Source organism: Phocoena sinus, chromosome 20, assembly GCF_008692025.1.
Source record: "Phocoena sinus isolate mPhoSin1 chromosome 20, mPhoSin1.pri, whole genome shotgun sequence".
NCBI lineage: Eukaryota > Metazoa > Chordata > Mammalia > Artiodactyla > Phocoenidae > Phocoena > Phocoena sinus.
Window position 1 is genome coordinate 48,385,314 of NC_045782.1, and position 17,450 is coordinate 48,402,763.

The following is a 17,450-nucleotide window of genomic DNA, read 5'->3' on the forward strand; positions in this document are numbered from 1 at the left end:
AGCCCTTCCCGGGACCCCACGAAGTCCTCTCGGGCCCCCAAGCCGACCTGGACATTCTCTTCGCCCCCTCTTTGTCTTCCCTGCCTCCCGCCGTGTTGGCCGCGGGCTGGGGGCGGGGGGTTGCTGCTGGAAACTGGACATCCCGCCCTCGCCCCAACAAGGAGAGGGCTGAGGGTAAACTAGGAGCCTCCCAGGTTCCGGGGTGGGATTGGAGAACACTCTGGTAAGGTTCTTGAGCCCTAGGGCCCCAAGCTGGCTGCTCCTCTATCCCCTTTCTCCTCTCCGCGCTCTCCCTGGCGGTCCTCTGCACCCAGTCGTCTCTCTGCTCCCTATCCTTTCTCTTCCCATTCCTCGCCTTCCTAAATGCCCTAAGCCTCGCGGGGCGGGGCGGGGCGGGGCGGCGGGACATAGAGAGTGGGGGCGCGAGCTGCCCCTGCTCCGATTCCGCCCCCTGCCGGCGACCCCCAGGGAGTCTGCACATGATGCAATTCGGTGCAAATGGAAACTGCAGTGGATGCTTCCGTGGCCCCCGGCAGGGGTCCCTGGGCAGTGTACGCTGAGAATGAGAGGCGAGGGAGCCGGCCGAGGCGGTAGGCCGCAGGCGAGGGGTCGCAGCCAGACCCTCGCGGCCCCGTCAAGCTCTCCACCCCGCCTCGGCCCGCCGCCGACACACCTCTCCGGCCCGGTCCCGTTCCCTCCCTCCAGTGTCCCTCTCCCAGGCTCGCAGATCCCTCCCCCTGCACCTCCCCGGCGCCCTCCTCCTCCCGGCCCCCTCCCGCGCCCTTCCTCCTCCCCCCCCCACCCCCACCCCCCCGCCGCCCAGGCCCGGGGCCTCCGGTAGGCCCGGCTGCGCCAATCCCGGCCGCGGCCCGCCCCCTGACGCCGAGCAGGGCCCGGCGAGGCCCCGCCCGCTGACGTCCGGATTTGCATGAGTTCTTGTGCAGCCGCGGCCCGGGCTCAGTTGTCTCAGCGAGCGCGAGCCGGGAGCCGGGGCGGCGCGGGCAGCGGCGGGCGGCCGGGCTGTGCTGGGCGAGCGGCGGCGGCGGCGGCGGCGGCGGCGGCGCGGGCGGCGGGGGCGCCTCGGCCGGGGCGGCAGCGGGGCGCCGGCGGGAGCCAGCAGCGTCTGCAGCCGCGCCGGCCGCCCGCGCCCCGGCGCACTCCGGCTCGGCCATGGAGCTGCCAGCTGTTGGCGAGCACGTCTTCGCGGTGGAGAGCATCGAGAAGAAGCGGATCCGCAAGGTAGGGCGGCGCGGGGGCGACGGCGAGGCGGCGGGGGAGCGGCAGCCGGAGCAGCCCGCGGGGAGGCGGGGAGGGGGTGGGGAGGCTGCGGGCCGGAGCCGGGGATCCCGCGGAAGCTGATGGAGTGCTGTCTCTTCCCCCCTCAGGGCAGAGTGGAGTATTTGGTGAAATGGAGAGGCTGGTCCCCGAAGTAAGTAGCGGCCGAGGGGCGGGGGAACCCGGTGCCGAGGCGCGGGGCTCCCGGGCTCCGGACCCGCTGGGCTGGTGGGGTGGTGGGGGGAGCGGACGGGAGGCGGGGTGGAGGTGGGGTGGAGGGAGGAGGGGGTGGGGAAGTCGGTGGCAGGCACTGGGGAAGCCGAGCCGCCGAGCCCGAGCCCGGCGCCCTGTGTTGTGCTCTGCTCTCCGGGAAATGCCATCACTAATTTATGCACTAAAAGGAGCCGGAGGAGCTGGAGAGACGCGGGGCCGAGCCGGGGAGGCCGGCGGAGGGAGGGAGGGCGCAGGCACTGACTGATGTGCAGCAGAAAATGGCTCCTTTCCCCTTTCCCTCCACCGAACGGCTCCATATTGCAAAACCAAAAAAAAAAAAAAAATTAAAAAGCGACGAAAATGCAATTGTGTGCCTCTTCCCTCCTAGTGGTGTAGGGAGAGGAAGAAAAAAAGCAGAAAATGTTGGGAACTGTCACTGCGGCGCTTTTGGTGGGGAATTTTTTTTTTTTAATTTGAAATGCGAAGGCACCGGATGGAGACAGACGCGCAGGCACACACACACACACACACACATACACACACACACACACACAGAGGCATATTTTTGTGTTGCTGAGTATTTGGGGGTTGCTTGCCCGTGACAGCGGGCTCCAGGGCCGCGAGGGGTTGTGGGGGGCCGCTTGGCTGACGGTTATCGGATTAGGGGTCAAATGGAGAATGGCTGAAGCCCTCGCGGAGACTCGGGGCTGGGGAGAGGAGGAGGGGACTGCGACTTTGCATTTTGGCTGCTTTGCACGCAGGGTTCCTGGTGAGCAAAGTGGCTTTGGAACATGTCGCAGTAACATGCTTAAAATTCTTGACAACTGCAAAATAAACTGCTAGTTTCATTTTCCTTACCCCTCCCCTTTCTTCCTGCCCTTGTGTGTTTATTTTGACTCGGGGAGGGTGTATCAGGGACCGTGTCAGGCCTGCAGAAATTTACTCTCCACCCCCACATCCACAGCTAAATAGCTTTCGGTTCATGAAGACAGAGTAGGGCCTTATGTCATTCCCCACCTGGAGGCCGCAAAGCTGGCTCGGTTTTTTTTTTTACGCCGTGTCCCCCTCCCTTTTCCCTTGCAAGATATAACACGTGGGAACCCGAGGAGAACATCCTGGATCCCCGGCTGCTGATCGCCTTCCAGAACAGGTGAGCGTCCCTCAAGCAGCCGCCTCTCGCAGCCGTGACCGTATATGGGAATGGGAGAGTGGGCCAACGCTGCAACAGGAAAGGGGGAAAGGGCCGGGAGGGGGCTGGCAGGAGTCCCCTCCCCCCAGCCCCCGGTCTGAATGGGCACGGCTGGGGCCTCGGCTCCTCTAACCAACATCCTTGGCGGTTGCTGCAGCTTGCGGGGGGGTGGGGGTGGGGGTGGGGGTGGGCAGGGCCGGAGAAGGAGAGGCTTGTGTTTGGGGGAAACTGTGGGAAGGGTGCGTGCGGGTGGCCCTACAGCTGCGCGGAGAAGTTGGGGCTGTGCCTGGTTCCCTGCCGGCCCCCGTCCTTTCGCTACCTTGAAGCCCCGCCCCCGGAGCCTAGGTGTTGCGTTCCTGCTGCCACTGGCCGCTTGGCACGGGCAACTCTCGGGGCAGCTCCAAGGGAGCTGGCATTGTGAAACCACCGGACGTCACGGAACTGAACTTAACCAGTTGGGGACTGGAGAAAAGTTGACGAGGCCTTAAGTTGCCACACTCACCCCCCAGGGAGCTTGGGATTGGCAGGGGGCAGATTCTTTCTGGAGCTGCGTGCCCTTCACACCTCCCACTAGGCTGCTTGGTGGGTCTGGACCCCATTCTCAGGGCAGGGGGAGCTTGGTCCAAAGGGTGTGGGATGGGCACTGCCTGGTGGTGGAGGGGTGGCTTCTGACGAGGGGCTCATCGTGGGCACAGATGCTTGTCACGCTGCAGCTGCTGCAGCTGGATTCACCGCCGGTGGCTGCGGTTCTCTGTTTCGGGGAGGACAGAAGGGGGAAGGGCGATCGAGGAGGGGAGGAGCGGCAAGAGCCCGCGGAGCTGGGCCACACCGCTGCCTTCCATCCCTCCTCCCCCTTTTATTTTGCATTATTTCCTGTGGCGCGTTTGGCGCTAAAACTGTAAACTCTAGACCCTTGGAACAAGCGACCAGCAGGGAAGCTGCTCTCCTGCGATGTAGGGGGACACCGAGAAGGGATCCTGCCCAGGTTCCACCTGGGAGTTCACCACCCTATAACCATGTCAGCAGCTGATGGCCATGTTGCATAATGGGTCCCCAAAGACTTAAAACGCAGGCTGTTGCAATGCCATGCAACTTTGGAGTTAGGCCCCGGCCCGGGCCCCCAGGCATGGTGGAACTCCCCTGGGTTAGCCCAAGGATGGGGCGGGGGTTGCCTAGGGTCGCTGGAGAGCGGATTTCTGGCCCGGGAATGGTTTGCAACTTTGGCCAACGCTGGAGAGTCACTCCCTTCTCCCATAGAGAGCTGGGCAGTGCTAGGATCATCCTGCCCCCAGCCTCAGGTCACCCTCCACCAGGCCGCAGGCGGAAGCCTGGCAGCTGTATTGACCACCGCCGCCAACATGGGCTTTAATAATAATTTGGAAATCGGGAGGCTGGGAGCCCGGGCTCGTGGAGGAGGCGGTGCTTCTGCGTGCCGCCCCGCGTCGCCCAGCCCAGCAGCTCTGGCAAGGCCTTGCCAGAGCCGGTTCACCAGGTGGCTGCGAACCTGGCCAGGCCCTGGCCTCGGCGTCCGGCCCCCGCCCCCAGCCCCTAATTGGCTCATTTGCCGCTGTGTAAACAAGGGCGCAGCCCCTCCCCCTGTTTAGTGCCTGGCCTTTAAGGAACCGAGTCCTCCCTTCTGCCGGCGGCACTCGTTATCTGAATCTTAATGAGGTCATTAGCATCCCGTGCCTCTGACGGGAGGCCCAGGGTGGACGCACACCTCATTTGGACTTGTTTGCATCCCCTGGACCCCGAAGCCCAGTGCACTTTGTGCAGGGCCCCGGACCCAAGGCTGTGGAGACCAGTACCAAGCCGCCCAGCCCCAAGCTGCAGGCAAAGAGGCAGGGCTGTGCGGGGGCCCGGGTCAGGTATGGACATCTGAGGTGGGGGAGACCTTCGGAGAAGACCCCTTGGGCAGATAGGGGTTGGTGTGGGTGTAAAGCGGGACTCTGGGCTGGACCGAGGCGATCTTCTGCCGTGAGCTCTTGATCCCTCCGGTTCTTGCTGGCCCTGCTGCTCACCAAAGTGGGGGCATCACGCAGGCTGGGGCATAGCAGGAGGGAGGTGACTCTGAGGCTAATAGCACTGCCTTCTGTTCCCTCTCCCCAGGGAACGGCAGGAGCAGCTGATGGGATATCGGAAGAGAGGGCCGAAGCCCAAACCACTGGTGGTGCAGGTGAATACACTCCCTGGCCCCGGGGGCCGTCCAAAAGTTTGCCGTGACATTGCCACCTGAGCTGCCTCCAGTCCCGGAAGTCAGGGCGAGTTCCTCCAGAACACCCAATTCCACTTCCTTTCATCGTGACCTCCCACACCCTTCCCCGCCCCCCACCCCACCCCACCCCATAACGCAGCTGCTGACCTGGTAGGGGCTGGGACACTCCTGGAGCTTGAGGCTTGCTCTGGGGCTGGCCTTACCCCTCCTCTTACCTCTTCCTCCATTTCTACCCCCATTTCCCTAGGTACCTACCTTTGCCCGTCGTTCCAACGTGCTGACCGGACTCCAGGACTCCTCGGCTGACAACCGCGCCAAGCTGGAGCTGGGTGGTCAGGGCAAGGGCCAGGGGCACCAGTACGAGCTCAACAGCAAGAAGCACCACCAGTACCAGCCTCACAGCAAGGAGCGGGCAGGCAAGCCCCCACCGCCAGGCAAGAGCGGCAAATACTACTACCAGCTCAACAGCAAGAAGCACCACCCCTACCAGCCGGACCCCAAAATGTATGACCTGCAGTACCAGGGCAGCCACAAGGAGGCGCCCAGCCCCACCTGCCCGGACCTAGGCGCCAAGAGCCACCCGCCCGATAAGTGGGCCCACGGCGGGGGTGCCAAGGGCTACCTGGGAGCGGTGAAGCCCCTGGCCGGTGCGGTCGGGGCTCCAGGCAAGGGCTCCGAGAAGGGTCCCCCCAACGGGATGACGCCGGCCCCCAAGGAAGCGGTGACGGGCAACGGGATTGGGGGCAAGATGAAGATAGTCAAAAACAAGAACAAGAACGGACGCATCGTGATCGTGATGAGCAAGTACATGGAGAATGGCATGCAGGCAGTGAAGATCAAGTCCGGGGAGGCAGCCGAGGGCGAGGCGCGCTCCCCCAGCCACAAGAAGCGGGCCGCCGAGGAGCGTCACCCCCCTGCAGACAGGACTTTCAAAAAGGCCGCGGGGGCGGAGGAGAAGAAGGTGGAAACGCCCTCCAAGAGGAGGGAGGAGGAGGGGCCGGGGGCCGGGGACCCGCAGCCCCAGGAGGCCGGCTCCCGCAAGCTCTCCCCGACCAAGGAGGCCTTCGGCGAGCAGCCGTTGCAGCTCACCACCAAGCCTGACCTGCTGGCCTGGGACCCGCCCCGCGGCACACAGCTGCCCTCCCACCATCACCACCACCACCACCATCACCACCATCACCACGCCGTCGACCTAAATCTCTCCCACGCGCGCAAGCGCTGCCTCTCCGAGACCCATGGCGAGCGAGAGCCCTGCAAGAAGCGCCTGACAGCGCGCAGCATTAGCACCCCCACCTGCCTGGGGGGCAGCCCCACCGCCGAGCGCCCAGCCGACGTGCCCCCCGCTGCCGCCCTCCCGCAACCGGAGGTCATCCTGCTGGACTCGGACCTGGACGAGCCCATAGACTTGCGCTGCGTCAAGACGCGCGGCGAGGCCGGGGAGCCGCCCAGCGCCCTCCAGGTGAAGCCTGAGGCGCCCGCAACCGCGGTGGTGGCAGCTGCGCCGGCGACAGCGGCCGAGAAGCCTCCGACCGAGGCCCAGGACGAGCCCGAGGAGCCACTCAGCGAGTTCAAACCCTTCTTTGGGAATATAATTATCACCGACGTCACCGCAAACTGCCTCACCGTCACGTTCAAGGAGTACGTGACGGTGTAGCCTTCCGAAAGGCGTTGGAAGGGGAAGCGCTGTACCCGCAGGGGCGTAACACCTGGGGCCTGGGGGCGGACTCCTCCTCTCTCCAACTGCGGGAGATCCGGGCCAGGCCCCAGCGCGAAAATGCCAGAAGCCGCGGCAACCGCGCCCCTCCACCGGGTTCTGTCCGGAGCGCCCGGCCCACACTGGCGCCTTCCACGCCGTGCCTGCGGGTCTCGCCCCTCATCTGCCCCATCCCCTCTCTCGTGGACCTCCGGGACTGACAGGGCAGCCACTCGAGGCAGTCTAAGAGTTATAGTATTATATTTTAACCGTGCTAACTTGTCAAGTGCAGACTTTACTCCCGTTTGTACGTGGTGTTATTATTGAAATGTATTGTTTGAGCTCAAAAGGCCCACCACCCCCTTCGGGCTGATATATATATATTTATTTGTAGGTATTTATATATTGAAATATAAAAACCTAGATTTATGGAGTTCTCTCTAGATCATGTTATATTCTATATCAGACAAACTATTTTCTGTTGACCTTTCTACCCGTTCATTCAGTATTTCGGTTGATTTCATTTCCTCCCCTTCCAGGAACTGCAATACCAGTAACCTTGGTATATATTTTTTGATACTGTACACATGGATGTGTTGTTTCTATGTGCAAAAAAAATTTTTTTTTGTTAAAAGGCTAAACGAGCTCTCTAGAAACTGCTGCTACTAGAAATGTCTGAACTATAAGCTTCCAATTATTACCTGCTTGAATGTAAATATTAAATGGAGATGTTGAAGGTGCACTTTCGCTGTTTGAGATTAGCGAAGAGCGAACGTCAGAGGCTCAGGAGGCGGCTGGACCCCTCTCCCCATCCCGCTTCCGCCTTAGGTCTGGCGGGGGTGGGGGGGCGGCGAGGTTGTAGAGGAACCTATCGCAACTTGCGCTTAAACCTTTGCAAAAGCAAAGTGGACTGGTTTCGCGAGCAGAGGCGCCCGCACCCGGGGAGTGACCCCGCTCCCCGGAAGTCGAGAGGCTCTCCAAAGGAGAGGGGAATTCCTGCGGGGGGGTTGTGCTGGCGTCGCCCCCGCTCTCAGAGTTTTCAGGCCTTCGCTGCCCACCGCGCTGGCAAACCTGGGATCTGCGTGGTGGGGGGGAGGGGTGCACGGGTGCGCGAGCGGCGCGGAGACTTGGGTGGGGCCAGCCCCCAGCGCCGCGCCCGCCAGGCACCTGCTGATCTTTGCCCCCACCCCCACCCCAGGGCGCAACACACCCTGGCGCTGGCCCTGATGTGGCAGGGGTGTTCCTTCCTAATAATCCCTGCCCGGTAGGGCAGGTTCAGCCGGGAGGGGATCCTCCCACCCTCTCCAGCGTCCCTTGCTGCCATCGCTGGCCCCGCCCCACCGAGGAAGCTGCGAGGCTCTTTCTCTGCCAGCCTCTCTCCCCGGAAACCACCAGGCCAGAGGCTCCGACTGGAGGCGCCGCGAACGCGGCCAGGGCAGGGGGCGGGGGGCTTCCTGCGAGGTGGATGGGGAGTGGGAGGGGGAAGAGGCCAGAGGAGCAAGGCCTGCCCGTCCCCACTTCCTTAGTGAGCGGGGAAATGTGGGATCCCATCTCACCCGTCCTGCTTGGGTGGCAAGGCTGGGGCCCTTGGTTTCCCCAAGCAGGAAGGGGTTAAGGGCCCCGAGGGGGCAAGGGGAGTGGGCCGAGCTCCGAGGTGCGGCTTCCCCGGGCCTGGAAGCCGAGACCCGGGAATGCTTGCGTCCTTTCTGCAGACGCAGCGATCTTCCTGGCTGGAGTGGCCGAGCAGGGCCAGGGGCCACGGGACTGACGGCCTGGTGGGCGCGGGGCTGCTCCTGGTGCCCAAGCCCCTTGCCTGCACGTCTGCGACTGAGGGGCCAAGCCTGTGCTGGGCGCCCGGGCGGAAGAGGTCAACACGGTTCATAATGGGGGGTTGTTAAGCGGGGAGAAGTGGCGAGAGAGCGCAGTGTTGGGAAGGCCAGGGGAAGAGATAGAGGGCCAGGAGGGCAGGAGGCCTGAATGCGGACAGTGTGGCCAGTGTTGGCTGCAGGCCACCAAGCGGCTGGAGGTGGGGGAGGGGAGCCTAGCCCGGGGTGGGGGGGGGGAGGGGAGGGGAGGGAGGGAAGGGAAGTTCAAAAAAAAAAAACCGTTGGGAGTTTCTAGCCCTGGCTTTTGTGAATTGTCCCTCCCACTACCCCCATCACCGCAGCCCCCTTTAGAGTGAGTTAAACACTCCCCCCTCCCCGCTCGATGTAATGAATGCCCTTTGCCACCCTGGGAATGAAGGGAGGGGTAATCTTGACTGCTCCTGGCCAACTGCCTGCTCAGCACTAGAATTGGGCCTGTCCTTCACTGACTGGTACACAAAGGCACATGCCAGGCGTGGATTTCATCTCCCTGTTTTTCTGGTAGAGGAGAACTAAAAAATCAGGAGTGGGAAGGGGAGCCCCTTGTTCAGTTCTGCACAGTTGGTGACTTGGGAGTGAGCCTTAGCCCCTAGGGGTACCCCTCCTGCCCAGTGGGTGGCCTCTGCGAGGCTGAGCCTGGGCAACAGGGTAGGGGAGGTAGAGGATGGCACTGTTGGTGGGCAGAGAAGGAAACCTGTCTACTACCATTCGCAGAAAGGTGTGGCCTACAGGTGGTCTGAGGCCTTGAAAACTGGTCCTGGTGGTGGACCTTTTGGGGTAGGTCTTCGAGGAGGATGGTCCTAGGAAGAGCCTGGAACCTAAGGTCAGAAGATCAGCCATGGGACAGAGGTAGATGGATAGGTCAGGAGGAGCAGCAGAGATGCCCAACTGGCACCAGACTCAAGAGTGTCCAAGGCCCCTTCTGGCCCAGGAGGGACAGGACTCTCATTGGCTGGGCTCCTCGGATGTGCCAGGGGCCACTTGAGCATCTTGTTCCATTCAGACCCCACAGGGGTTGAGCTTCCCTGTGGGATGAGAGTCTGAGGTTCTGATGACAGAACAGTTTGTCCAGCTCATGTGGCCACCGCCCAGTTCTGTACTGATTCTAGAACCAATCAGGTGGTCTGCTATCACCCAGCAGAGAGGTGCCCCACGGCAACTCGCTCCACCCTAATCTCTCAGACGTAGACGTGTCCAAAGCTCAGGAACACTCAAAGAGGGCCAGGGGCCCTGGCATCAGGACAGGGGAGGAGAGTCCAGTAGCCCCAGTTCTCGCAGGTGTAGACTGCTTCCTCCTAATGCAGGGCAGAGATGTCTGTCAATGCCCAGCGCTTCATAAGCAAAGGGTCCTAAACCCTCTCTTTGAGCCCAAGTTCAGGGGAGAGAATGAAAGCAGGAAGCTGAGATCTTAACCTTGCACACTGGGATCTTAACTTTGCCCAGAGACCTGAAGTTCTCTGTTTTTTCTCCAAATGAACCTTTCTAATGGGGCTGAGCCTTGAGCATAGAGGCTGAAGCTGACTCATTGCAAAGAGAGGGGCATTGTGTATCCATCCATCCCTCAGAAGCTGGTCCCTCCTGCACCAGCTGGGTCCCAGACTCCAGCTCTGGTCTCCCTGTTGCCTGCACCACCTCTCCCAACTCGTTTTCACAAGAGCCAAGTTTAGCCCTTCAGTGTTAGCTCCATCCTTGGATCCTACCAGGGTGCTTTGGAGCTAGGGTTGCCAGACTGAGCACATAAAAATCTAGAATGCTCAGTTAAATTTGAATTTCAGATGGACAATGCATAATTTTTTAGTATGTCTCATGAAATATTTGAGATATACTAATACTAAAAAATAATATAAAATGCATTGTTTATGTGAATGCAGATTGAACTGGGCATCCTGGATGTTATCTGGAAACTCTATTTGGATCCTGAATAGTCTACTTGGTCAGCCCCTGCCCACAGGGAAGTTTCAGTCCAATAGGAGAGAGGAACTGTTGAGAACTGAGCCACATGGATCCTGTGAGTGCGGTGATTGTAGTGACATCGAGTATGCTGGCATGGCGCAGAATGGCTGCTGCATGACAGCGGGCCCTTCACCTGTGATTTCAGGTGGGGGTGGAGTGAGCATGGGACAAGACCTAGACAAAGGGGTGATGGAAGACCAGAATTGGTCCCTCCATTTGTTGGCCCACCTTGGGCTCCTGAGTTGAGGCTCCTCCCCATTCCCACCCACCCCAACGACAAAGTCTAGAACATACAAGGAGGGCAGAACAGACCCACTCCCCTCACCAAAACCCTTTCCCTTCCTACACCTCAGTTTCCTCAGCACCTTCAAAGACGTGCCATGACAGTGAGGATGAACTGGGTCGGGAAAGAGCCTTGAGCGCTTCTGGAAAACCTCCTAAGTAAACATATGAGTTATTTTTTTTTACCAGGGAACATTATTAACATTTCATGTCAGATCCAAATGCCTTCTAACGACTTCTGGCTGAGAGACTCAGCTTGACCAAGGGACAGATACCCGGTGATGTTTACCTCTGAACTGACGGCTACCTCTCCCTTCCCTCCCCGCCCAGCTCTTAACCCAGTGTGCACCAGCCCTCTGCATTCTGCCCTCACTATCTGCTTGGTGGATGATTACCCACTGACCTGGGACCTCATCCTCAGCCTCTCCAGCTTTATCCTGGATCACCAAGAATGGCATTGGGACAGGAGAGAGATAAGAGCTGCGCCTGCACTCGTACAGAACCAGATCCTCGTGCTTTTTGAATCGAGTTTCTTCTATTGTTCCACGTTATGGTTCCAAGTTATGTTTGCGGCTCATCTGAGAAGACGTAGACTCTAAAGAGGAAATAGTACTAAAGGCGGATATTCTTGGATGCAAGTATCCATTTCCTGTGGCCATAGTTCAAAAACCCCCCTGCCCCCTGCCCCCTCCTCTTCCTCTCTTCCCTTTGCAGTTACTGCTAACAGCCAACATGGATTGAGTGCCCACTACCTGTGGGGGCACTCCAGGGCGTCATCATGAGCTACATCCTATCACTGTCCCTGTCTCACAGATGGTAAAATGAAGGCTTAGAGGCTCAAGTAACCAATTCAAGGTCAACGTTCAGTATACAGGGGAACAGATAGTGAGTTCTGAGCTAGCCTTGTCTGTCTCCAGGGGCTGTGCTCCCAGCTTCCAGGATTCTGTGGGTTCTTCAGAGGCCAGTTTAGGTCCCATCCCCTCCCTGAGGTTGTTCTAGATTATTCCAGCCTTTACTAGGGCCTGCTGTGCCTGATCTCCTGCAGTATTTACTGCCGCCCCCGCAACTCGCCAGTCAGTTGCTAGCTGCAACATACCTGTGTGCACGCACCTCGATCCTCCAACTGGACAAAGCCTTGAGCATTTGGAAGGCAAGGGACATGTCTTGGGCATTTCATGCACTCCCACAGTTTGTGCACAGTTCCTAGATAAATACCTCAGAATCAGATGCCTCGTGTGTGTGTGTGTGTGTGTGTTTCTGTGTGTGTGTACAGAGTCCTGTGTGTGTGTGTGTGTGTGTGTGTGTGTGAGAGAGAGAAAGAGAGACAGATGGGAGCTTTCAGACAGCGATGCTGATTCCTGCACTGCAAGCCATTAGCAGCAGACACAAGAAAGACCCCCGTGCCACCCCCAGGGGCTCAACCCCCATGACCACAAAGCTGCACAGCAGAGGCTGGGGACTCAGGCTGCTCCTTTTCGCCCTGCCGCCAGCGGATGTCAGACACTCAGGCACTCAGCTGCTCTAGGGTCCTGCTGCCCCCTCGCCCTTCACCTGATCTATCTGTGTGAGTTTCAGGAGACTCTGGGTAATTATGTGGTAATTGAATTTAGGGAAACAGACCCTAAGGATAATCCTTGAGTCAGTTCCAGGAGATTCATGGTTTAATTTCCATATTTAGCTAGTGGTACATATTATACGGTTCCTGACAACACAGCAATCACCTCGTCCTTATGTATTTAGTTTTGTTTTAACACGAGGTTCAGAATAGTAGAGATATGGGCATGTTACTCCAAAACACACACACACACACACACACACACACACACACACAGAGAGTTAACAACAAGCAGAAGACACAGCACACACCCCTTTTTTATTTTCATATGTGGCCTTCACGTAAGCTGTGTGGATAAGGCCTGACACAGTAAAAACTCACCAAATGCTGCCTGTAATTATTATTTCACTTAATTATCTGCAAGTTCTCAAATCTGGATAGGGGCAGAGAGCTGGCATCGCCAGTGGACGTCCAAGGTGCGTGTGCATGCCTGCGTGAGTGTACATGTGCGTGTGCATTTAGGGCTGGAGGAGGGTGGTGGCAATGCAGCCCGTACTGGCAGGAACGCCTCTCATTTGCTGCCTGAGCTAAGGACCCTTTCAAACGCACCATGGAGTTTAATATTGCCAACGACTGGCCCTGACTCCTTTCAACCTGCGCCAGGTGTAATGTAAACCTCCCTGCATTTCCTCCCTTTCCTGTTTCATCTGAGAAATTCTTCACTAATTCCATGGTATCTGGTTTCTCATTGTTTCTCTCTGCTTTAGAGAGCCCCTTGGGGTGGGCTTTAGAAAGGTGTGCTTAGCGCTCTCAGCCCTCCGAAATGACACAGGCTCTTCCCTCACTACCACCACTATTCTCCGGAACCTCTTACAAGGGACTTCGCTGGCTGTCAGGGCAAAATAAGCCATAACATCCTGGGGAGATGAGCAAATGCCTGTCACAAAATCAGAGGATGGTCTTGGGTGGTCTGTAAAGCAGCATCCAAACTGAGAAAACGGGACAGTCGTATTCAGCTTCTTTGTAATATAACACTGAGGTTATAGTAATGTAACAGAATAATCGCGTGTCTCCCATCCTTTGTTGAAGTAGTGCTCTTTGGGGTTGAAGACAAGGAGGAATACAGCCGGATGGAGGAGGCCTGGGCTGTTCCAGATGCAAGCAGGAGACCATCTAATTTCCTCTGATTCTCTAAAGGAGGTGGGATTACAAAATCATGTGAATGTTGGGGGGTGGGGAGAGAAGAACCTGGAAAGCAGAATCCCTCCCATGAACAACGGAAGTGAGCATCCTTATAGCCATTTCCTGCTTTGTTTTTTGTGCTCCCCACTCTCCTATCAGTGCTGAGGGGAGAGAGGAGGCACTGGGCAGGGTGAAGGAGACTCAGGACTGGCCAGGTTCCTTTCAACCTTCAATGCATCTTCCTACTGTCTCCTCTCCTGGCATTGAAAATTATTTATGTTTGCAAATTGCTTTTGACTCACATGAGTTATTTTTCTTGCCTGCCAACAGGTCTGGGGATGGGAGAGAGTTATTGAGCCGGCAGCTGAGAAGTCCAGGGGCGATGGCAGAAGGAGCGCTGAGGTGGAAGTCATGAGCCTTGGGATTTGGCCGCAGCTCTGCCACTGCCGTGCCATTACTTCCCCTTCCCAGGCCCCGGCTTGCTCATCTGCAGAACGAGAGGGCTGGGTGGCCTTTGAGTGCCAAGAGCCTTGGTGGCTCCCCTAGGCCTGTGACCCCTGAAGAGACACAGATGAGGGTGGCACCAGCCCCTACGCTGCTCCCTGACCTGGGCCTGGCGGTGCTGCCGCTGAGCACTGGAGGGTGGAGAGGATGCTGCCCGGGCCCTAGCCCGGCAGGAAGAACTAGACAGGGCGGCGGGGCAGCCAGTACTGTTTCCTCCCTTAGCCTTTTGCTTCACGCTGGTCCTTAGTGATGCCTACTTCCGTAGACTAGGATGAAAACAAATAACTGCAGAGGAACCAGCAGAGCAGAAAGTCCCTGGGTACGTACACAAGTGGGTACGTACATTCCAACGAGGAGCAGTGCTCACCCAAGTCACCCACCGTAAAGTTGGATTTAATAATAGGAATAATGATAACATAATTCAAAATTCAGTGCCATAGCCATGAGTGATTGGCTGTGTGCTGCTCTTTTGTTTTACAATGGTGTGTTAGTTTCTGCTGTATAACAAAGTGAATCAGCTATATGTATACATATATCCCCATATCCCCTCCCTCTTGCATCTCCCGCCCACCCTCCCAATCCCACCCCTCTAGGTGGTCACAAAGCACCGAGCTGATCTCCCTGCGTGTGCTGCTCTTGGGTGCCATGGTCTGGCCTCTATTCTCTGACTGTGGTTTGGGGCCTAACCCAGAGAGAAAAGAAGCCCGGGGTCTGGGCTTCTTCCAATCCAGTGACCAAGTGGGGATGAAGGCTGTTGTGGGCTCAGCTCCGTGAGGTGGCAAGAAACCTGCTAACCTCAGAGCTTTGAGTTGGCTCTGCCTTGGCAGAAAGATGGTATTTGCTCAGTCCTGGCCTAACCACAGTGAGCCTCAGCCCTGGGTCTAGAGGGGAGTTTGGGGTCTGTGCACTCTCTCATGGGGGATGACATATGGGTGGGCAGAAGGCAGTCGGACAGCAAGAAGAGGAAATTTTATGCAGAATCCCTCTTCCTCTAGAGCCTGCCTTTTCTCATGGGCCCAGAGATGAGTTCCAAGGACCATGAGATTCCACCTGGGTAAACTACGATGCCTCAAAGGTCTAGCCTCTCATTAGTTCCATATGATTCCTCTTAGGAATCCGAGGACACACCTGGTCTTCAGCTGTGGGTCAGTCTGGTGGCAGGTCTAAGTGGTCTTGCATGCCTTTCAGTACTTTGGAGAGAGAATGGTGACACAGGACCAAAATCAAGGGTGGAGGCGGCAGCAGGGAGAAAAGGAAACCAGAGAGGACCAGAGATAAAGAGAGAGACAGACCCAGAGGTAAGGATACCAAAAGGACCAGCACAAGAAAATGGAGAATGATCATAACAGAAACAGAAAGAGAGTGAGACAGGAGCAGATGAGGAGAGAAACCCATACAGATAAGGAGAGAGACACAAAAGGCTGAAAGAAACCAACTGACAAAAAAACACTGGGTTGGAAGGGATCAAAGTTAGTGTCACCAATATGGGGACAAACTGACTTGTGCCTCTTGATACGATGCATTGAGAAAGGATATAGCATCACTCCAGTGCTTTTCTGCCACAAATGCAGTGCCCCAATCTAACCATGTAGAAATAAATATCAGACACTTACTCTTCAAAATGCCAAGGCTGAGGAACCCAGAGGCCCTGTCCCAGCTTAAGGAGAAAGGCATGTGCCCATTGAGATGGCCCCACCTTTTTTTTTTTATTTTTTTTTAGATATTTATTTATTTAGGCTGCGCTTGTTCTTAGTTGCGGCACACAGGATCTTTGTTGACGCGTGCAGGATCTTCATTGCTGCATGCGGGATCTTTAGCTGTGGCATGCATGTGGGATCTAGTTCCCTGACTAGGGATTGAACCCAGACCCCCTGTATTGGGAGTGTGGAGTCTTAGCCACTGAACCTCCAGGGAAGTCCCTGTCCCAGCTTAAGGAAACTAAAAGGACAGGACACTCAATGCAATTCACAGTCCTGGTTTGGCTCTTGGAAAAGGAAAAAAAACTGTCTCGAAAGAGCATTGAGAAAACTGACAAAATTTGTATGTGGACTGTAGTTTAGAAAATAATATTGCATCCATGGTAAACGTCCTGATTTTGATAACTGTACAGTGGTTGTGTAAGAAAATGTCCTTGTTCTTAGGAAAAACACAGTAGAGTGTTTAGGCATAAAAGGGTACAAGGTCTCCAACTTACTTTCAGATAGTTCAGAAAAACTATGGGGAAAAGAGAGAAAGAGAATGATATAGCAAATGGGGCAAATGTAAATAACTGGTGACTCTGGGTAAAGAATATATGAGAGTTCTTTTACTTTTCTTGCAATCTGGAGCCTCCCCTTCGGGGTTGGGGACAAGTGCTGGCTGGCACTGGAGCCTCGTAGTGGGGCTGGGAAGAATCAGAAGAGCCTCCCATGCGGGCGAGACTGAGACCCAGCTCTCCAGCAGCTGAGAACATCTGGGCAACTTGACCGTCCCTTGCCGACTACTTGAAGGCCTGTTTTCTAACCCTTCACCCCATAACCTCGACACAAATGAATGGGGGTCCAGGAGGGTGGGCCCATAGCCACCGAGTTTCACAGGTCATGGCCGCCTCCAGCTCAGCCTGGCTGCTCACACCGCACAGCAGAGCCCAACCTTACTCTTTGGCCATGTGTGGAAGCAGGATGTGGCAGAAAGAGGAAGGATTAGGCAGTCAGGCAAACCTGTCTCCGTGGGCCAGCTGCTCTGCACTTACCAGTTCTGTGCCCTGGGGCTGGCAGTCCTGTCCCCTAGAGCTCCCCAAGGCTGGTTTATTCTTACTATTTAGGTCTTCTAAATGCCACCTCTTGAGAGAAGCCTTCCATGACCAGTTACTCCATTTATTATATTATCCTGTTTTGCTTCTTTAGAGCAGAGGCATCCTTAGCTGAAATTTTGATTTGTTTGCTTGTCTGCCTCCCCTTTTCCCCAATAGAGTGTAAGCACCATGACGGCAAATCAGTGTCTGTCTTACTCATTCCTTTATTCTCAGCTCCCAGAACTTGGCAAGTGCACCAGAGCTATTTGTTGAAGGAAGAAAGGAAGGAAGGGAGGGAGGGAGGGAGGGAAATCTCTGAACCTCTCTGGGCTTCAGTATCCTCACCAGTGAAACTGGAGGAAATTGGTGCAGGGACTGCTGTAAGGTTTGCTTAGAGATAGGCTTAAGAATGTCCCAGGGTAGTGTTGGCGCCAAAGAGGCAGTAAGAAGCTTCGATTGTTCATATGACTGTCTCAGGGATATAGCCTGTGTATCCCTGCTCAGTCATTTGGTAATTGATCTGGTCACCTAGTCATTTTTTTTTGGCCGTGCCACGCAGCTTGTGGGATGTTAGTTCCCCGACCAGGGATTGAACCCAGGCCCTCGGCAGTGAAAATACAGAGCCCTAACCACTGGACCACCAAGGAATTCCCACACCTGGCCATTTTAATTTCATCTGGGGGAGGGTAGATTGGAAGGGGTGAATTATTTTGTCATCATTTGTTTTTGTTTTGTTTTTTAGGTTTCTGTG

The 17,450-nt window shown here is 56.7% G+C and overlaps 1 protein-coding gene across 1 annotated transcript; it reads left to right on the plus strand.

Moving 5' to 3' along the window:
- Positions 1-982: 982 nt before the first annotated feature.
- Positions 983-7,327, plus strand: CBX4 (chromobox 4). Its single transcript, XM_032617067.1, has 5 exons — positions 983-1,239; positions 1,386-1,429; positions 2,573-2,638; positions 4,787-4,853; positions 5,140-7,327. Exons 1-5 carry the CDS (start codon positions 1,171-1,173, stop codon positions 6,544-6,546), a joined length of 1,653 nt encoding a protein of 550 aa, XP_032472958.1. The 5' UTR covers positions 983-1,170; the 3' UTR covers positions 6,547-7,327.
- The last annotated feature ends 10,123 nt before the right edge of the window (positions 7,328-17,450 follow it).

Excerpts from the sequence above, each read along its gene's own strand:
- CBX4 (XM_032617067.1), top strand. The coding sequence starts at position 1,171 with ATGGAGCTGCCAGCTGTTGGCGAGCACGTCTTCGCGGTGGAGAGCATC. Across the intron at positions 1,240-1,385 it reads AGAAGAAGCGGATCCGCAAG|GGCAGAGTGGAGTATTTGGT; the intron begins GTAGGGCGGCGC and ends TTCCCCCCTCAG. Across the intron at positions 1,430-2,572 it reads TGGAGAGGCTGGTCCCCGAA|ATATAACACGTGGGAACCCG; the intron begins GTAAGTAGCGGC and ends TTCCCTTGCAAG.